The sequence below is a fragment of the Pelophylax lessonae genome, assembly GCF_965119305.1.
Source record: "Pelophylax lessonae genome assembly, chromosome: 1".
NCBI lineage: Eukaryota > Metazoa > Chordata > Amphibia > Anura > Ranidae > Pelophylax > Pelophylax lessonae.
In genome coordinates, this window is record NC_138768.1 from 181,762,342 (window position 1) to 181,783,699 (window position 21,358).

The 21,358-nt window shown below is 43.0% G+C and overlaps 1 protein-coding gene across 1 annotated transcript; it reads left to right on the forward strand.

The window, feature by feature from the left end:
* Nucleotides 1-2,951: 2,951 nt before the first annotated feature.
* SRP19 (signal recognition particle 19) lies at nt 2,952-21,118 on the forward strand. The gene is made up of 5 exons (XM_082243917.1): nt 2,952-3,029; nt 9,305-9,380; nt 14,483-14,554; nt 14,633-14,744; nt 20,837-21,118. The coding sequence occupies exons 1-5, from the start codon at nt 2,992-2,994 to the stop codon at nt 20,965-20,967; spliced, it is 429 nt and encodes a 142-aa protein (XP_082100043.1). The 5' UTR covers nt 2,952-2,991; the 3' UTR covers nt 20,968-21,118.
* The last annotated feature ends 240 nt before the right edge of the window (nt 21,119-21,358 follow it).

Genomic DNA, 21,358 nt, shown 5'->3' on the forward strand with positions numbered 1-21,358 from the left:
TACATCCCAGGTGATATCATTTGCTGCTCAGTGATTGCAGTACTCTTGTCTGCATCTCCCCAAGGTAATACATAAAATCTGGCCTGTTAGTGGGCCCTGAGGACCGGAGTTGAGGACCACTGCACTAGAGCACAAAAAAGCACAAGCCTCTTCAAGCTGAAATAAAACCTCAAAGGCCTGAAAAGCAGTTTTTTTTTTTTTGTTTCCCATTGCTGTGTTTCCCATTGTTGGTGTCATTGGGAGGAATTGTACCCCATCATTGATGTCATTGGGCCCCATTATTGGTGTCAGTGGGAGGAATTGTGCTCCCTTCATTGGTGTCAGTGGGGGGTAATATGCCCCATTGTTTGTATCAGTGGGTGAAGTAGTGCCCCAAAGGCCGCAGTTTGGAGACCACTGTGCTAGAGCATCTAATGCTCCCCTGCCCCCAGACTGTCCAAAGGTGCCCCCTGTGCTCCTTCACCCAGAGTGGGCACACTCTAATACAGGAGGTGTTACTGGCCTGATGACCAGGTGAAAACAGGAGAAAAGCCTAAAAAAAACAAAAAAACCCCAATGCAGCCACATTACTTTCTGAAAGCGCACCAAAATCAGACCTAAAAGAAGTCTATGGGAAAGAGCAGCTAATCCACATGAAGATCGCAGGTTAGCTACACTTTGCTGTAAGCGCAGCAGGACAGTGTGAAGCCGCCCTTTGCATAAGTGTATTAACTACTTCCCACCTGTAGGACATCATATAACATCCTGGACTTGAAGTGGAGATATCCGGATGATACCTGCAACTACAGGCATCATCCAGATATCTTTATTTTCAGCCGGTTAATCCCTCTAATGTAAATGCCATCCTAGCAGCAGATTAGCCACTAGATTGCTTTTACATGTAGTCATCAGAGAGCCCGGGATCCAATCCGGTGGTGGGTTACAACAGAGCTGGCCATGATTTTTTCCTGGAAAGCAGAGATCAATGTTTTTTTTTTTTTCTTATCTTATTCTCCCCAGGGTAGAGGAGAGATGTGGGGTCTTACAGGTGTCTCCATAAAGAGGACCTGTTATGCCTTATTTCTGTCACGAGGGATGTTTAAATATCTCGTGATATAAAAAAAAATCAAAGGGACAGTGAAAAAATAACATAAAACAACATTGTTAAATCGTCCCCTCTTGCTCGCACGCAAAAGCGAACGTATTCGTAGGTCGTGCCCGCATATGTCAACGGTGTTCACACCACTCATGAGGTTTGGCCATGAGCGTTATAGCGAAAGCAATAATTCTAGCGCTAGATCTCCTGTGTAAGGCCCGGTTCACACCTATGCATTTTTAGTGCTTTTTGCAGAAACACGCCGCGGTCCATTTAACATGGTTTCCCATGGGACACGTTCACATCTATGCTTTTTTTTCAGCTGCTGCATTTTTGAAAAGAGGGCCAGGGACTTTTTTAAATAAAAAAACAGTGCGTTTTTGGTTCATTAAAAAAAAAGTGGGGACGCTGCAGAAAAGTACTGCATTTTTACCGCAATTTGCATTTTTATAATCTGCCCAACAACAAATTTGACAAAAACGTACCGCATAAAGCAGTGCAGAAACGTATCAAAAGCAAACTGCATAGGTGTGAACCAGGCCTTAATTTAAACTGGTAACCTATGGAGATTTTTAAGTACTGTAGTTTGGCGCAATTCTATCTTGGATCAGTATTGCTTGTTGGGGTTCAATACCCTGAGCAGCAGCACCATTCTCTACACCTACCTCATGCCTGGCTTCAGAGGTGGAGCACAGTTTTTGGGTCTGAGGATTTATATAGAGCAAACCGTTTGCATTGCGTTTTACATTATAAAGGGAGACAGTACATTTGAATACAATTCAATAAAGAGAAATAGGGGGGACCCAGCTCCTGGGAGCTTACACTTTAATCAAAATAATCTAAAGGCAGAATTTTTTCTCCTATTGTGAATACAGTGGTGTTTTTTTTTTTTTTTTTTTTTTTTTGCTATCTGTCTCCCTGTGGTGAGATTTCCATTAATTTCCTGTCCTGTGGACACAACAGGAAGAGTGAGAAAATCCAATGGGAGGAAAACAAATCACTGGAAGAAGTGTCCCCATTGAAAGAGTTACCCTCCATTCCTATTCTTGTGACAACTCAAAATTTCGGACTTTCCTTCACTGTCAGTAACTAGGTAGAAAGGGTGAACCTTCTTAGCAGGCTGGGGGTGCACACAGACAACAATAAACACCAGACGGGCTCTAAAGCCTCGTATACATGCAACGATTATCGGCCGACCGATCGGCTGTCTTTTGTCCAGTGTTGTTGTGTTGGTTGAAATGTGCTCTAGACTGCACACAAATTTTCTCGGCCAACAACAACCAACTTCAGAAGTAATGTCATGTGATGGTTTACTTTTCGTGTGTTTTTTCTTCTCTGAGCATGCCCAGTGTTGCTCATCTGATTTTTGTCTGCCGAAATCTGTACTGACTGACGGAAAATCGGCCGTTCTGTTGACGGCCAACAAAAATTTTATAGCATGCACACCAGATTTTGTTCGGCCGAAAAGTCGCAGTCGGTTGTCGGAATCATCATACTAACAAGCCGATAATCGGCCGATCGGACGTTGGCCGAAAATTCACGGCCAACAATCGTTGCGTGTGTACGAGGCATTACTCTTCACCTGTCTGTGAAAAACTGAACAAAAAAAGTTGACTTTAGATGCACTTTAAAGTTAAATCAAATTTGTGAATGAGCACTATTGGATGTGAAGGAGATGGAAGTGAAGCACATAAGTTTGCAATCTTATTCCTCTACCCCCATTAAGGCAGAAGATTTCACTTTGCTCAGTTCCACTGAGAAGAGACTGAAAGTAAATGGCCTTTTTATAATGAACGCTCAGCAGTTTATTAATCGTTTATTGTTCTGTACTCACCGCAGGTTTCAAATTCATTGTCTTCTCTTTTTTCTTCCTCAGGATATAAAATATTAATATGCAACACTGAGGAGACCAGACCATGGCAGACCTGAAGAAACTGTATACTGACCCATCCAGGTGACCAACGGGCTGGAAACTGAATTCTAAACATATATTTTAATGGGCAGCTCTGAAAAAAATGACACTACACATCCAGTGGTAAAGAGGGCAGCAACAGTTTTAGGACCTGTTCACATGGTCAGCTGCCAGTGAGAACCTATAATTTCTTGTTGGTGGAGAAACTACCTCCATGTGTGAGGGGCAGAAGCGTGTCTAAGTTTTTTCCCAGTACAAATAAATGGGCAGTGCCACTGCTGTTCACATGTAAACACTCAGATGAGGGCTCTGGCCAGCTCTGGACACACACAGTTTGCATCCAGGTACTGTAGTTCTGGCTGCACTCAAACGGGACACAGGTAATCCGTTAATTTTTATGCGGAAATTGGAGTGCTACTCCATGCAGGTCAGAGTTGAGCCACATCTTAATGCTGCAGTTTAGTCCCATCTAGATGAGCTTGAAGGGCTTATGTACATGGAATTAGACTCCGATACTTCTGAGTTGTTAAGGGAGTTACTTTTGGGTGTTTTTTCCCCACCACCATTAACTTGTATAGGCTCAGACACAGAGAAAAGCTTGCGTACATGAGCCCTGCCTGTGTAACCCTGTCTGTTTCATATTCCGTTGATGTCTAATAATGAGTGGCATGTGTTATTTCTAATAAGATAGCAGAGAATACGCTGTGAAAAGTACGATCATGAACAAATAATTAAGCAAACAAAATCTGAATAATTTATATATCGTGTATTTTCTGCTTTTAGCCAAGAGACTGTAAAATCCCATGTGAATACCAGCTTCTGTTCCATCGGAGCAGCTTGTTTGGTGAAAAAGGGCAGATTTGACTTTTTGGAATTTGCCAACAGTGGGTTGGTGGGGGTTTGACCAAGATACCTGCATCTTGGTGAATTTCGGTAAGCTCAGGGCTGCATACTTGACTCCCCCTTTTACTTTTTCTCAGCAGTGAGATACGATTTTTTTCACCAGTAAAATCTCACCGCTACAGCTCTGCAGGTTATTCGAGCTGCCATTTGCCCACAAAGAGGAAACCACAGGGTAAATGTTGGCATCACAGAGAGCACTCTAGTCGCCCATGCTGTGTCTGGATAGGGGTTTCATTGATAAATATAGATGAATAGAACTGTTATTCATGCAGAAAAGTGGTGAGCTGTATCTTCTGAATGATAAATGAATACTGTGGAAAAACAAATAAAAGTAGAACTCCAGAAAGAACACTTTACTAGAAAAAAAAAAAAGGGTTTAGAACTGCTCTCAGGTTTTTCTTGCTGTTTATACCCAATGAGCAGATTTCCCCTCACTACCTTTCTGCCATCAAACAAGTAGCTAGAGGAAATCTTGCCAACAGGGCCTTAAACCTTGGTAAAAATCTGACTGTTTAATGGCGCTTTTCCACTGCATGGAACCGAACGGTTCGGCTCGCTTTTGTGCTTTTCCACTGCTGGTACCGCATGCAGTCACTACTAGCCACTGATTGGTCAGAGAATCCCACCCACTTAACTTTAGTACTACTTTAGTGGAAAAGCAAACCATACTGTACCGAACCGTTCCAACACCGTACCATGCGGTACCAGCAGTGGAAAAGCAAACCGGGCCAAGCAGGGCCGAGTAGAGCCGAGCCGGTACTTGCAGTGGAAAAGTGCCATAACTTTCCCTCCATACTTAAATGTTGTGTTTGTTGTCTCCATCTAAGAACTTTCTCTCACTTTGGTCACCAGAACAGCTAATAAAGAGAAATCTCTCTAACAATGGCGACACCAACTGCTATTAAAAGTTGGCAAAGGGTCTAACTCGGAGGTCAGCAACCTGTAGTTTGTGTTCTAGCTGTAGATCGTGGCTAGGTGACTGGTAGGTCATGCTATGGGCTTGCTGACCCGCCATCCCTGAGCATCAAACAGTGCAATGCAGAGGGACTACTTGAAAAATTTGAGCTGTAGTAGAACACAAGAGCCACATAAGGTAAAACATTCCCTGTAGTGCTGGCTTTTGTCTCATGGGGAGTGATACCAACTGCACTCCACATCTTAACCCAGATAGCGGTCTCCAGAGTGGTGCCAGCAGCTGGAAAGAAGAGATCTTCAGGTCAGTGTGAAGCAATACACTGGGCATAATAGTATAGGGCTGCTTGTGCTTCAGTTTACCCACACTGCGAGTGCAGTGCAGTGTTCCTGCGAGTTTGCTGCACTTAACCATAGACGCAGAAGTCTATGGCAAAGCAAGGGTGACCCAGGAAAGTTGCAGAAGCACTGCGCTGTACCCATGGCGCAGGTAAACCGCACTGCACCAGTGTAAAAGCAGCCTTATAGGGAGGCTTAGCACAATATAGGTTCATTTACATTTTCAGTTTTGGGGGTGGTAAAACCCCATAGTTAAAACTTGTTTTTCAACACCCCCGCCTTTTTAGCTGCTTTGGCCAGGTGTGTAAACATGTCACAGACGTAGCAGGAGGTATACGTCCTGTCATGGTTAGTGAGTGTAACACCTGCCAAGCATGACCCATTCAAGTAAATGAGGCCACTCTGCAAGTGCCCTGCAACCTTGTGCAGTACAGTAAACGGGTTTAAAGCAGGTAGCATTGTGTTGCTTTCTCTCCACCTGCTTTAACCCCTTGGACCCTGCAAAAGCATGCAGTTGCGGGGCACTTGCAGAATGGCCCCATTTACTTGAATGGGTCATGCTTGGCAGGCGGTAGCTTCCACCAAAAGCAACGGGGTTTAATTCCTGCTGGTGGCATGCGTACACCTTTGGCTGCAGAAAACCCAACTGAAGGGTTTTACCACCCCCCAACTTTATATGTGAATGAGCCTTAAGGGTGCCACTTTGGAATGCAACTAAGGGCTCATTCACAAGTGCAGTGGGCACTGCTGCTACTCTGAAAAGTGATCTGTGTGTGTTTGACAGGTGGTGAGGAGGCGATGTGTTGCCGCCTCATCACCTGATATAAACCCATGATTGGTGTGCAATGTACGCGATTGTGACACGGTAGTATGGCAATTAGAGCTTTAAATCAGGTGTGAGGAGGCGACACTGTGCCCGGTGATCTTTGAATTCTCCCATGTTGTTGAGGTAGATCTCCACCTCTTTTGGGTTGCGTACTCCTGTTCTAACTTCCTTTCTGTATCCAGAAAAAAAATACAAAAAAGTTGTAGTTACAGTACATTTTAATCTGAATGATGGGAATAAGGGTACATTGACATGACCGCACAGGTGTGTGTGTGTGTGTGTACAGTGGATATAAAAAGTCTACACACACCTGTTAAAATGTCAGGTTTCTCTGATGTAAAAAAAAAATTAGACAAAGATAAATCATTTTAGAACTTTTTCCACCTTTAATGTGACCTATAAACGGTACAACTCATTTGAGCAACAAACTGAAATCTTTTGGGGGGGGGGGCAGTAAAAATAAAATCTAATATGGTTACATAAGTGTGCACACACTTAAACTAATACTTTGTTATAGCATGTTTTTATTTTGTTTACAGCACTCAGTCTTTTTGTGTGTGAGTCTATCAGCATGGCACATCTTGACTTGGGAATATTTGCCCGCTCTTCCTGGCAAAAACACTCCAAATCTGTCAGATTGCTAGGGCATCTCCTGTGCACAGCCCTCTTCAGATCACCCCACAGATTTTCAATCGGATTCAGGTCTGGGCTCTGGCTGGACCATTCCAAAACTTTAATCTTCTGGTGAAGCCATTCCTTTGTTCATTTGGATGTATGCTTTGGGTCCTTGTCATGCTGACAGATGACGTTCCTGTTCATGTTCAGCTTTCTAGCAGAAGCCTAAAGGTTTTGTGCCAATATTGACTGGTATTTGGAACTTTACATAATTCCCTCTACCTTAACTAAGGCCCCTGTTCCAGCTGAAGAAAAATGGTCCAAAAGCATGATGCTGCCACCACCATGCTTCACTGTGGGTATGGTGTTCTTTTGGTGATGCACAGTGTTGTTTTTGTGCCAAACATCTTTTGGAATTATGGCCAAAAAGTTCAATCTTGGTTTCATCAAACCATAACACATTTTCCCACATGCTTCAGATGTGTTTTTGCAAAATTTAGCCGGGCTTGGATGTTTTTCTTTGTAAGAAAATTCTTCCGTCTTGCCACTCAACCCCATGGCCCAGACAAATGAAAACAGGAGATTGCTGTCACATGTACCACACAGCCAGTACTTGCCAGATTTTTCTGCAGCTCCGTTAATGTTGCTGTAGGCCTCTTGGCAGCCTCCCTGACCAGTTTTATTTTCATGTTTTCATCAATTTTGGGGTGATGTCCAGTTCTTGGTAATGTCACTGTTGTGCCATATTTTCTCCACTTGATGATGACTGTCTTCATGGTATATCTAATGCCTTGGAAATTCTTTTGTACCCTTCTCCTGACTGATGCCTTTTAACAATGAGATCCCTCTAATGCTTTGTAAGCTCTGTGCGGACTGTGGCTTTTGTCAGGAAAGACCTACTAGAACAGCTGAACTTTATTTGAGGTTAATCAAAGGCACTTCAAATGATGGCAGGTGTGTACTGACTCCTATTTAACAAGAGTTTGAATTTGATTTTAAGGGTTATATGCTGTGCCAATCCCAATAGATAACACAAAAGCAGCTAGCACAAGTCCTGAATAACGGATACAAAAGAAGAAACAAAGAGGTGCAGCGCTTATATAAAATATATAGTGAACAGTTTGTTTATAGTCCACAAGCAGAGATGAAATGGGAGATCTGTGTTATCCCAATTCCAGTACAGATAAAAATCCAGGGGCCACCAAAAGTAATCACCCAGGTGTTCAAGCCTCTTACCAGATTTAAAAGACCCCCATTACAAGGGTCAGTCAGGCACATATAATAAACCTCCTGGAGAGTCCACACCAGTCCCCTCAGCAATCCTTGTCTTATAGTCCGATATCCACCGGTACCAGACCTCAGAGGGAAAAGAGAGAAAGATCAGAGATGATCAGAGAGAAAAGGACACACTCCTCATGTTGTAGTATAATAACAAGCAGGTTTATTAAGCATAAAATTGGCCACTTACACATTAAACAGTAAAGTGTTCATCTCATCTTGTGTCAGCTGCTGCTCTGGTAACCAAAAAGATGGCCGCGGTGTCCTCCGATGTACTGAGCGTCACGCCAGCCGAGCTCCGCCTACGTGTCTCATCGTAATCAGACGTCTTTAGGGGGCGCCACGGCTTGAACACCTGGGTGATTGTTGAATGTGATTTGCTTAATTCTGAACATAGCTACATCCCCAGGTGAAAGAAGGTGTGCCCTCCTATGTAACCACATTATTTTTGTTTTGTTTTTTATTCTTACCCCGCAACTCCCCCAAAAGATTTCAGTTAGTTTTTCAATTGAGTTGTACAGTTTATAACTCACATTTAAAGGTGAAAAAAAGCTCTGAAATGATTTATCTTTGTCTCCATATTTTTTTTTTTACATCACAGAAACCTGACATATTAACATGGGTGTGCAGACTTTTTTTTTTATCCACTGTAGTTTGCTGTGTTGGTTATATCCTGTTATGGGGGTTTTCTCTGCAGCAGGGACCGGAGAACTTGTGAGGATAGTAGAAAAATGAATGGGGCAAAATACCATCAAATTCTTGAGAAAAATCTGCTGCCCTCTGCCAGAAAGTTGTCAATGGGAAGAAGGTGTACCTTTCAACATGACAATGGTTCAAAGCACACAACAATAATGACCACACAGTGGTTGAAGGAGAAAAAGGTAAATATCCTTCCATGGCCTAGTCAGAACCCGACTTCAAACCCACTGAAAATCTGTGGAATAACTTGAAGACTGCTGTCCACAAACGGTCACTATCAAATTTATCTGATCTTGATAAGTTCTGCAAAGAGTCGGCTAATATTGCAAAGTTAATAGACTTATCTCTACAGACTAAAGGCTGTAATTAAAGCAAATTGTGGTCCAACAAAATGCTGACACGGGGTGATCCTTTTTCCAACTCGGTGATTCTGGTTTTTTTTTTTTTTTTCTGACATGTTGGTGTTCTATCCTTCACTTGAATGTTATAAGTTGCACTAGTAATCGATACAGCTGGATAAAACAAAAACCGAAACCGTGTCTGACTCCATTTCAGGCTGCAAGGCAACAAAATGTGATTATTTTAAAAGGGGGTGATTCTTTTCTATACCCACTGTATATACCAAGCCACCTGGGTGATTGTTTCTATCATCAGTACTTGGGCGAATGTGGTCTTTTAAGTAGATAGATTTATAGGTTCTGACTATGTTGTGTGTGTTTTTATTTTATTTTTTTTTACTTGACAGGTTTATCTGCATTTATCCAGCTTACATCAACAACAAGAAGACAATTGCAGAGGGAAGGAGGATACCAATTGAAAGGGTTCGTTTAAAATACATATATATATATATATATATATATATATATATATATATATATATATATATATATATATATATAGTCAGGTCCATAAATATTGGGACATCAACACAATTCTAATCTTTTTGGCTCTATACACCACCACAATAGATTTGTAGACTGAAATTAAACAAACAAGATGTACTTTAAGATGTGCTTTAACTGCAGACTTTCATCTTTAATTTGAGGGTATTTACATCCAAATCAGGTGAAAGGTGTAGGAATTACAACAGTTTGTATATGTGCCTCTCACTTTTTAAAGGACCAAACGTAATGGGACAATTGGCTGCTCAGCTGTTCCATGGCCAGGTGTGTGTTATTCCCTCATTATCCCATTTACAAGGAGCAGATAAAAGGTCCAGAGTTAATTTCAAGTGTGTTATTTGCAATTGGAATCTGTTGCTGTCAACTCTCAATATGAGATCCAAAGAGCTGTCACTATCAGTGAAACAAGCCATCATTAGGCTGAATTAACAAAACAAACCCATCAGAGAGATAGCAAAAACATTAGGTGTGGCCAAATCAACTGCTTGGAACATCCTTAAAAAGAAAGAATGCATCTGTGAGCTCAGCAACACCAGAAGACCACAGAAAACAGCTGTGGTGGATGACCGAAGAATTCTTTCCCTGATGAAGAAAACACCCTTCACAACAGTTGGCCAGATCAAGAACACTCTCCAGGAGGTAGGTGTATGTGTGTCAAAGTCAACAATCAAGAGAAGACTTCACCAGAGTGAATACAGAGGGTTCACCACAAGATGTAAACCATTGGTGAGCCTCAAAAACAGGAAGGCCAGATTAGAGTTTGCCAAACATCTAAAAAAAGCCTTCACAGTTCTGGAACAACATCCTATGGACAGATGAGACCAAGATCAACTTGTACCAGAGTGATTGGAAGAGAAGAGTATGGAGAAGGAAAGGAACTGCTCATGATCCAAAGCATACCCCACCTCATCAGTGAATCATGGTGGTGGTAGTGTCATGGTGTGGGCATGTATGGCTGTCAATGGAACTGGTTCTCTTGTATTTATTGATGTGACTGCTGACAAAAGCAGCAGGATGAATTCTGAAGTGTTTCGGGCAATATTATCTGCTCATATTCAGCCAAATGCTTCAGAACTCATTGGATGGCGCTTCACAGTGCAGATGGACAAAGACCCGAAGCATACTGCGAAAGCAACCAAAGAGTTTTTAAGGGAAACAAGTAGAATTTTATGCAATGGCCAAGTCAATCACCTGACCTCAATCCAATTGAGCATGCATTTCACTTGCTGAAGACAAAACTGAAGGGAAAATGCCCCAAGAACAAGCAGGAACTGAAGACAGTTGCAGTAGAGGCCTGGCAGAGCATCACCAGGGATGAAACCAAACGTCTGGTGATGTCTATGCATTCCAGACTTCAGGCTGAAATTGACTGCAAAGGATTTGCAACCAAGTATTAAAAAGTGAAAGTTTGATTTATGATTGTTAATCTGTCCCATTACTTTTGGTCCCTTAAAACGTGGGAGGCACATATACAAGCTTTTGTAATTCCTACACCGTTCACCTGATTTGGATGTAAATACCCTCAAATTAAAGCCTGCAGTTAAAGCACATCTTGTTTGTTTCATTTCAAATCCATTGTGGTGGTGTATAGAGCCCAAAAGATTAGAATTGTGTCGCTGTCCCAATATTTATGGACCTGAATGTGTGTGTGTGTGTGTGTGTGTGTGTATATATATATATATATATATAATATACCAACAAACTGCTTATTTTTTTTTTTCCTCATCTAAGAATGACCACTCTGAATATTGTGTTGGTCTCAGAGTGGTGTCTGCTTGCTTTAATGTTCGGGCTCTCCATCATTGGGGGGAAAAGGTTTCCACTTTTTTACTTGAATTTCTTGTAAAAACTGATTTTTGGTCTTGCATAGACATAATCACCAGTAAGTTTACCTCAATTTATATTGTGATAAAATTGGAATGTCACAAAGATTCCCCATAGTACTTGTGGAACGAAAGCCTCCTCCAAGGTAGACCCATGGTTGCCTCCTAATTCAAATAATGCCAGGCAAGTGCAGATAAGCAGTCTGTGTGTCACAGGTTTGTGATATCTCTGCCTGCCATTGAACTTCAAGTCAAGTGTTGATGCATTGCAATATAAAAGGCCTGTGCGTAATCCAGGCCTCGACAAAACCCGGGCGACAGGTCGCATTTGCGACTAGAATTAGCGACCTGGCGCCTGGGGTGCCCTGCAGAAGGTGTCCTGTCATTTTTGCACGGACTTCCGGGCCGTCCGAAAATTGAGGCCCCGGCTTTTCGGCCTACTTGAGATGAGAGGCTTCCAATGGGGAACTGGCGCCCTCTTGTGGTGGCCGGGAGTAATGACTGTTGTAATTACTGTTTCCACTGCCTGCCTGTTCACAATGCATTACCATCTCCCTGTCCAGTTAGTTACCTTTGACAGGGAGTGTGGTCATTTATTATTAATTTAATTTATTTTTTAAATGTAAAAACTAAATAATACATTTTTTTTATTTTATTTTTTTATTTTTAAGTATAATTAAGTATTTTTTAAGTATTATTATTATTATTATTATTATTATTATTATTATTATTATTAATAATAAAAATATATATATATATATATATATATTATATATTCTTTTTTTTTTTTTCCTCATCGCCATGCCACAGCCGAAGGCCCCTTTCACACGGGCTGTCTGATCAGGTCCGCCTGTCAGTTTTTCAGGCAGACCTGATCGGACCCTTCATTCTCCTCTATGGAGCAGTAATCTGCCGCCATCTGATCCTGTCCGCCAAAAGCAGGCGGATGGTGGTTCTATTTTCTATCCATCCCGTGGATCGGATCGGATGGAAAGAGACAGACATTCTGTTTTCATCCAATTGCGCTATAGGAGAGTGGGGTTCTAGTCGTATTTATGTGTAAATTTAGTATCCGTTTTATTAAATAAAGCTTGGTTGTTAGTTTAAAAAAAAAAAAAAACTGGCTCCTAACTTTTTTAGTTGGCTCCTAGATTTCAGGAAAATTTGTCAAGCCCTGGCGTAATCATGCAAATAAGAGCACCAAATAAATGTTTTGGGTTATCTAAACTCAACCCTCAAGAAAAAGGCAGCGGATGCGTTTTGGGGGTCTATAGATAGGTGGTGTCTAATGCGGTTCCAGTGACCAGAAAGAAATAATAAATCCTTTCACAAATCTCCTTTCTTTGGGGGGTAATTCAGTTGTGAAGCTTTAATTCATTATGAATTTACAGTTAAATACTGAATGCTGCATTTGTTCGATTTAGCAGTAATTACTGCATTATTTTATGCAGATTACTGCATTGAGCTGGTTGCTAAGGCGCAGACCAGGATTTGTCAAAAAGAGCATGGGGTCCTCCTTTGGGTCTGGTATAGATTTTAAGTGTAACACGCCACAATTAAAAAAAAAAAAAAAAAAAATCCATACCTGACCCTTATCCGGGCATGCAGCCACCAGATGGCCCTGCCCTTACCTATATCAGAAATGTCAAACTGCGAAGGAGGCATTCCGCTGCTAGCCGTGCTCGGGAGCGGAGCTCTTTTTTTGTGCGTATTTTCGGATTCCTGCGGTGCGGCGGGCGTCGTGATTGACAATGGATTTATATCGGGGAACACTTTTTTATATATATATATATATATATATATATATATATATATATATATATATATATATATGGACTTGTCAAAAACTGTCCTCTGGGTTTTCCTTACATTTGACACTTTTTTGGTGAATGAGTAGGGGTACAATGTAGAGGGCTGCATTGGGTTTGGGCTCCCGCGGGACCCAACGCAAATCTCGCGGGAGCAGGCAGTTTTAACTCTGCTGCAGGCGGTCACAAAATTTTGCGGGAGACCTGCGGGGAAAGGTGCGATTTGGTGTACTGTATTTTCCGGCGTATAAGATGACTTTTTATATTAAAAAAAAAAAGATACCCTTTTTTATTATAAAAAAGATACCCTTGGCGTCTTATACGCCAGGTACTGTAGCTTCTGCTAGTTACAGAATATCCTTAATATTTAATAGGGACGTAATGGAGTTGCGATAAATGTACAATAGTGTACAAACCAGTGCGGGCGGGAGTTACAAACATTGCGGGTGCGGGCGGTAGTAGAACACAAACATTGCGGGTGTGGGCGGTCCTGGTCATACATTTAGCTGGTGCTGGTTTAATAAAACAGTCCAACGCAGGGCTCTAGTACAATGTACCCCATACTCATTCATATGGGGGAGGGGAGGGAGGCCGGGATCCAATAAGCCCCCCTGCCCTCAGGCCCCCACATTTACCCAGGGCAAGGTGCTTTGGGGGTGGGGAGGGCAGACCTCCCTCTATCCCAAAGCACCCCCCCCCCCCCCCCAATGTTGAGGGCATGTGGCCTGGTATGGTTCGACCCACTTGTTCTCACACACACACACACATACACACACACACACCCCCCCTTTCCTGACCTGACGAGCTGCTTGCTCAGATAAGGGTCTGGTATAAATTTTGGGGGGACCCCACGCTGGTTTATTTTCTTAATTAGGGTGTGGGGTTCCCCTTAAAATCCATACCAGACCCTAGCTGACAGCTGAGTCATGGATTTGTTAAGGACATGGCGGCTGGCTTCCCTGCCCGCTGCTTAGCAACCAGCTATTTGTCAAAGAACAGCCTGGGGGTTGTCCCGACCAGCAAAATCCTGGTTGTAATTATCGCATGCTTTTTTACTCTCTGGTCCCTTTTGTGAATTGGACTTAGGAGCTTTTTATGCGATATTTACCGGTGAATACCGCATAACTGTTTATTTCTTCTTCTTTTTTTTTTTTTTGTGAATTAGATTTAATTTACTGCATGCAATGATTTATGCAAATGAGTAACATGATGCCCTCATCGCATGCGGTCAACTTTAGTGAATCAACCCCTGTGTGTCTAGTCAGCATTAAAAAATAAACCCTGAAACAGAGTCAATATTCCTGAGTTATTTGCATCATACAGGTACAATTTATTACTGACCATTCTTATTATCTTCAACTTTTATTTTTTTTCCATGCTTTTTATTCAGGCTGTACAGAATCCAACATGTACTGAAATTGCAGATGTATGTCGTGTAAACAAGCTAAATGCCATCATAGAGGTGACGTATTTTATCACTGTCATGACTTGTTCTGTCCTGCAAATCCTCCAGCCGTTCTAAACCTATTTCTGTGTACAGGCAGACAAGATGTACACACGTGAGTGGAACCGGGATGTACAGTACAGGGGTAGGGTGCGTATACAACTAAGAAACGAAGACGGCACACCGTGTGTGGAGAAACTTCAGTCAAGTAAGTCTTTTCTAAAAAAAAAAGGGATTTAGTAAATTAGGTCACATCTGCACAGCATCCAGATATTACAAGCATTTCAACCTTATTTTTAGATCCTTATTCTCTCATTGGGAAAACTATAAGGCATTGTCACTGAGTGCATGTTGTGAAGACTCCTAAAGAATGTGTTTTAAACGCATACCAGTAAACTCAAAGGGTAACTCCACTTTCGTGGGGAAGAAAAAATGGCTAAAGAAAAAAACGATAGTATATAAAATTGCTACACAAGCCATATTATAATTTAATGTTCTTAAAGATTACCTTTCCTTTTCAATCTGCAGCAGCTGTAAGTTTTTTCTTTAAAATTCATTGAAATAAGGCGACCTGGATGCATTCTGGACACTTTTGGTATATGGAACGCCTCCCCAGAAATGTCATTTCCTGCTTGTTTCATTGGCTTGCTGGTTAGATTGCACTAGGATACAAGTCATCTTTTGCAGCAAACATTTCATTTTTGGGGAGATACTCCCAAAGCGTTAATCGCAGCTGAAAGGATTCAGACCCTTAAATTTTCCTCATTAGAACTCTGCACTCAGCTGTTCTATAATGATTCACATTTACTGTGTACATTGACATAAACAGACAGCTTTTCTTTCAGAGAAAAAAAAGGTAGGAATCTGCTACCAAGTTTGCTAAAATCCATGCACTGTACATAGATAAAGGGGAATTTTTTTTTTCTCAACAAAAGTGGAAATACTCTTCAAATATGAGCACAGGTCAGAATATGAAAGCATTTAATGTCATGTAACTTTTTTTTCTATTACGTCCTCTGACAGGCGCAGCTCTCCATATTTCTTCACTATTGGGTAATGCTCCTCTCCACAGCAGTGGACTAGGCAGTGAAAACTTTTCACTAGACACGCCTATAGGGGCTGTCCCTCACGACATTACCCCAGACACACTGTGCTCTACAATCAGTTTCTTGCTGCCTAGTGAAGGAGTAGGGCCTAGGTTTCCCTGCTGGGACTTCGGTCTCAGTTTTTTGCTTGAGTTCCTGTTGCCCTGTTGGCTACGTTTTTAGCCTTTGGAAATGAGTTAACTGTTTTTTGGTTGCGTTCTTCCCACCCCTCATGCCTACACTGCTTTGGGACGCCCCAATAGTAAAGAAACATGGAGAGCTGCGTCTGGCAGAGGACGTAAGAGAAAATTGGATTTTTGTAAGAACTTACCGTTAAATCCTTTTCTCTGAGTCCTTTGACAGACGCAGCTCCCGCCCCTCTAATTTTGGGGTTGGTTGTGTCTTTTTTCACTGCTTGCTACGAAACTGATTGTTGAGCACAGTGTGTCTGGGGTAATGTCGTGAGGGACAGACCCTATTGGCGTGTCTAGTGAAAAGTTTTCACTGCCTAGTCCACTCCTGTGGAGAGGAGCATTACCCAATAGTGAAGAAACATGGAGAGCTGCTTCTGTCAGAAGATTTAGAGAAAAGGATTTTACGGAAAGTTCTTACAAAAATCCACATTTGTTTGATTTTTTTTGTTATTGGGGAAATTGACCCCCCTCCCTCTTTTGTCTCTGGTAAAGAAAGTGATGGGAATTCCAAAAATGTTGAGTTGTCACAGGAACAGTAGGTGAGGGTTGATTGTTCCAATGGGAACACCTGTTCTGTGACAGATGGCTAAGAGGGGAATTCTACATGCTTTTGAAGAGCACTCCCTTTACATTCTTCTGCGTCAGTAAGTGAAGAGAATTCTCCTTAATGAGTCGCAAACAAAAACACAGATAAGGGTCTTAAAAGATACGTTCACTTTCTCTATCGCTCATCGACAGACGCAGCTCCATATCTTCTTAGACCATTGGTAAGAAGATATGGAGCTGCGTCTGTCAATGAACTTCTGTAGAAGTAAAAAAAAATAATTTTTTTCCTAACATGTTACAACTATTTTCCACCGAGTCCCTGTTGTGACAGCAGGCCAGGTATCTACTCCCTGAACTCGCTGTCACAATTTAAAAAAAATAAAAATAAAGTGGCCATGTGGTACTCCGCTTACCCGGCCACATCATTCTTTCATTTCTGTGAATGGGAGAACTACAACTACTGTCATCCATTGCGGCTGGTGGCTTGTAGTTCTCAAGGAACTATCAGGCCGCTGATGAGTGCTCTAGGTAGGTCATTGATGCTTTCTGTCATTCAGTAACTGCCTGCTCTTACGAGGTACAAGCAGACAGCTTCACTGACAGTCTACAGGAGCCTGAGATTGCAACCGTGATCTGCTTATCATGGGTGCAATGTTTTACTGGCTCCTAATAATAATAATAATAATAAAATATATATTATAATAAATGCATATTTTCTCTTTTGTTCATTGACGGACACAGCTAACCATTGGGTTATCCTGCCCCCTACAGGAGTAGGACACTAGGCAGAAAAATAATCTGGCTACCCCAATGGGCAGTCCCGGGGGGTATATTCCCTCTCTCTGATATAAATACTCAGTTTTTTTCTGCCTAGTTAGGAGTAAGGATCTAGTTCCTTCCTGGGATCTCTGCTCCGGGCAAATTTTTCCCTTTTTAGATAGAATTTTTTTTTCCTGGATTTTTCCTTTGAGATCTACAATCAACTGCTGTACTGGGTGACGGGCTGGGTAATCTAGATCCAGTGGTCACTCCAGTCTGGCCAGCTAAGCGCGTACAGACCTCAGCTCCGCGCTAGGTCGGACGGGACATAGCCCCACTGGACAGGGGCTGGCCTGCGAGTTAAAACGCCTCACGAGGTCGCATATGACGGGTCTCGGCCCGAGTCGTAGCATTCCTCATGGCCGATTGCCCCCCCCCCCCCCCCCCCACATTTCGATGGCAAGGGGTTCTGTCTGTAGCGTTGCCCGTCTGGTTCCTGGTATAGTGAGTAGCTGTCCCCTCTCTCTCCCTGGAGGGTTAAGGGGCGGACATGGGCCCCTCCTTGGGACGATCGGACCCCCGGGTTCCCATCAGGCCCCCTTTTCATCTTTCCCCCATCCTACCCCCCCGCCCCCACTTATGCTGAGGCTATGTGGGTGGTCTGGTCCACCTCCTGGGGAGGGGGCAGGGCGCTGACTGGTGATGGGGCAGTGGGGTGCTCCTCCGGCCACCGGACGATCGTCTGTGCGGGGGGGGTTATACCTGGTTGGGGCTCCTGCCAGGGCCCCCCGCCCTGCCTGGGCCTGTCCTTGAGGCCTAGGGATCCCTCCTGGGAGCCTCATGGTGCCATGCGGGCCGTCCTTTTACTGTAGCCTGTGTGTTTCTATGCACAGTGGCCATGCTTGTGTAGTCCGGCGGCTATTTTGCGGTGGTTTGCTATTAAAAATAGCGTCCGCCATGACGGTGGTGGCCCTGTGGGCAGCGATTTTGGCGGTGGGAGCCCCTCCTCAACCTCTGAAGCTGACACCTGGATTTTTTTCACTTCTGATCCCTGCACGTGGAGTGCAGATTATTCTGGTGGCTGCTCCCTCTCTGAGGATCGCCTTGTGTCTGGCAACCGGGTAGTGCTGCCAGCGCGGTGGGGGTTGTCCCTTAGCAGTGTGTTACACTTTTTTGTGGGGTCCCCCTAGTTGACTCATGGAGTCTTTGGAGCACTTTTCCCCACCTGACCCCCCTCTCTGAAGGCTGCGGGGCCCGCCAGGTCCCAACCATCCATCGATGCACTGATGGCAGTACCAAAGTCCTTTGTGTCCCAGGTGGAGGTTGCTTCCTCCCAGGAAGGATCTGCTGTCCCAAGAACCAATCTCCCATCCTGCCTTAGTCACTGGCGTTGACGGCTTGGTTGTTGAACGCCGGGTACTGATGGATAGAGGTTTATCTGAGTCGGTGATTCCAACGATGTTAAAAGCTAGGTAATCTACTTCTAGGAGAATCTATCATCGTACGTGAAAGACATACATCGTGGTGTAAGTCTCTTGAGGTTCATCCTCACTCCTCGGTGGCTCGGACCTTGACCTGCCTTCAACAGGGGGTTGAGCAGAAACTGGCCTTAATTACTATCAAGGGTCAGGTGTCGCCTTTGGTGGTCATCTTCCAACGACTCTTGGTCACACACTTCCTGGTGCGTTCCTTTTCTTCAGGGTGTCCAACATTTGATTCTTCCAGTGCGATGTCTCCATTGCCGCCTTGGGATCTTAATTTGGTGCTTTAGGTCCGACAGAAGCCTCCCTTTGAGAATCTTTGGGAGATTCCCTCGCTTACGCGGTCTCGGAAAGTGGCTTTTTTGCTGGCTGTCACCTGCAGGGTGTCGGAACTGGCGGCGTTATACTGTTGTTCACCTTATTTGGTGATTCACAGAAATAAGGTGGTTCTTTGCCCCTTTCTGTCGTTTCTTCCAAAGGTTGTCTCAGATTTTCATTTGAGTGAAGACATTGTGTTGCCTTCACTGTGTCCCAGGCCGAAACATCCAAAGGAAATTGCCTTGCATGCCTTGGATGTGGTCCGGCAATTAGGGTGTACCTGGCAGCTACGGAGTCTTTTAGGAAGTCAGATTCACTATTTGTGCTCGCAGATGAGCCTCGCAAAGGGTTGCCCGCTTCCTCTGTGATCATTTCCAGATCGATCAGACAGACTGTTATTCAGACCTATTCCATCAGGGGTCAGGTTCCTCCTTTCTCTGTCAAGGTGCACTCTACTTGGCCACTTAGTGCCTCCTGGGCCTTCCGTCATCGGGCGTCAGTGACGCAGTTGTGTAAGGCAGCCACCTGGTCATCTGTGCACACTTTCACAAAGTTCTATAAAGTGGACATGTTGGCATCTGCGGATGATTCTTTTGGCCGCAAGGTTTTGCAGGCTGCTGTTTAGAGGACTTGAACCTCTTTGAGGGTGTATTTTTTTTTTTTTTCAGGTGGGCTCCATTTTGTTTTGGTTGAGCTCCTGTTGCCTGGTTGGCTACTGTTTAGCCTTGGAAATGTTTTTGCTGTTCTCCCCCCCCATTATGTTTAACACTGCTTTGGGACGTCCCAATGGTTATGAAGATCAGGAGCTGTGTCTGTCAATGAACGAAAGAGAAAATTGGATTTTTGAATTACCGTAAAATCCATTTGTCTGATGTTCGTTGATGGATACCGCATCCACCCCTCTGTGAAGTGGTGATTCTTCTGACACTGCTTGTAACAAAACTGAGCACCTATAGCAGAGAGAGGGAGTATGCCCCCTGGGACTGCCCATAGGGCATAGCCAGATTATTTTTCTGCCTACTGTCCTACTCCTGTAGGGGGCAGTATAACCCAACGGTTATGAAGATCAGGAGCTGTCCATCAATAAACATCAGAGAAATGGATTTTACTGTAAGTCAAAAATCTTTTTTTCTTTTTTTTTTTTTTTCTTCCTGGAAAAAAATGTGCATTTATTTATTTACAAAGGTACACTTATCTTTCACCTGCAAAGCTTAAAAAAAGATAATTGCTATACACATGTCCACTGCTGACCTCCTTCAATTTTCTGTAAATGCATTTCAGATCTTCCTTGGTTTTGTAGTTTTCCTTTTGTTAACTTGTTCACATGCAAAGCATGTTTTTGCTTGCAAATGAATGTTCATTCTGTGTGTGTAAAGACGCTTGTGTTTTAATACCCAGTGTTCTATTCTTTCCATTATTACTGACAATTTTGCATTTACTGCTTTTTCCTCTATACTAGAATTCATGTATATGCACTCCTACATACAGTATGTAGAGTTCTACAGCTCTCCATGCTATGGTTCAGAATCCTTTTCTTCCATGGACAATTTTTTACTGATCTTTAAATAGTCAAGCATGTCTCTTCCCCTTCCTTTTTTTTTTTTTTTTTTTTTTTTTTTTCTATTTCTTGGCTGACCACTGAGCATTAGTTATACTGCCACACTAACCTGTTGAGTCTTATTAGGAAGTGTTGTCTTCTTTCTATATGCTGTTATGCAATTGATATATAGGGAATCTGAACAGATGGTGGAAGGAGAATTTACATGCGGACAGAGCAATCACTTTCTTGTCAAGCTGCCTTTTAACAACATAGTTCTGTTGACTTCTCTTTTAAATGTGTATCGGCCAGTAGTGTTGGTTTAGGCCAGTTACTATTTTTCAGCTCCCCTTCACAGTCCTTTGTCTTGTTGTCCAAAGGGAAAGCTATAATGATTCGTGTGGCAGAGGAGATCCCGAAACTGAAAACTCGGACACAGAAAACAGGAGGAGGAGATCAGGCAGTTCAGCAAGGAGAAGGTGGCAAGAAGAGCAAGAAAAAGAAGAAGTGATGAACTTATGTAGATCGAGAAGAGTGACAAATTAGTTTCCATGGGTTGCTATATGACAACACTGTTCATTCACACAACACAGACCAATGTCTCCAGCGTCAGCACTACACTCTAGCTCAAGTCAATCATGCATTGTAATAAAGGACTACCGACAAATACCAATGTTCCCTAGTAATTGCTCATGTTGTGGGTCATTAGCCCACTACTGACACTCCCTGAGTTTGTTTGTCAGATAAAGTTTAATTTGTTTTCCTGCCATACACATTGAAGGTGGCAGTATGTCGCACTCAAATTTATTCTATTTCTGTTTCCATGATGGTTGCTATTTTTGACAGATCTTTACAGACCTGTACAAGTTTTTTTAGATTTTAAGCTGCCTGCATACCCATAT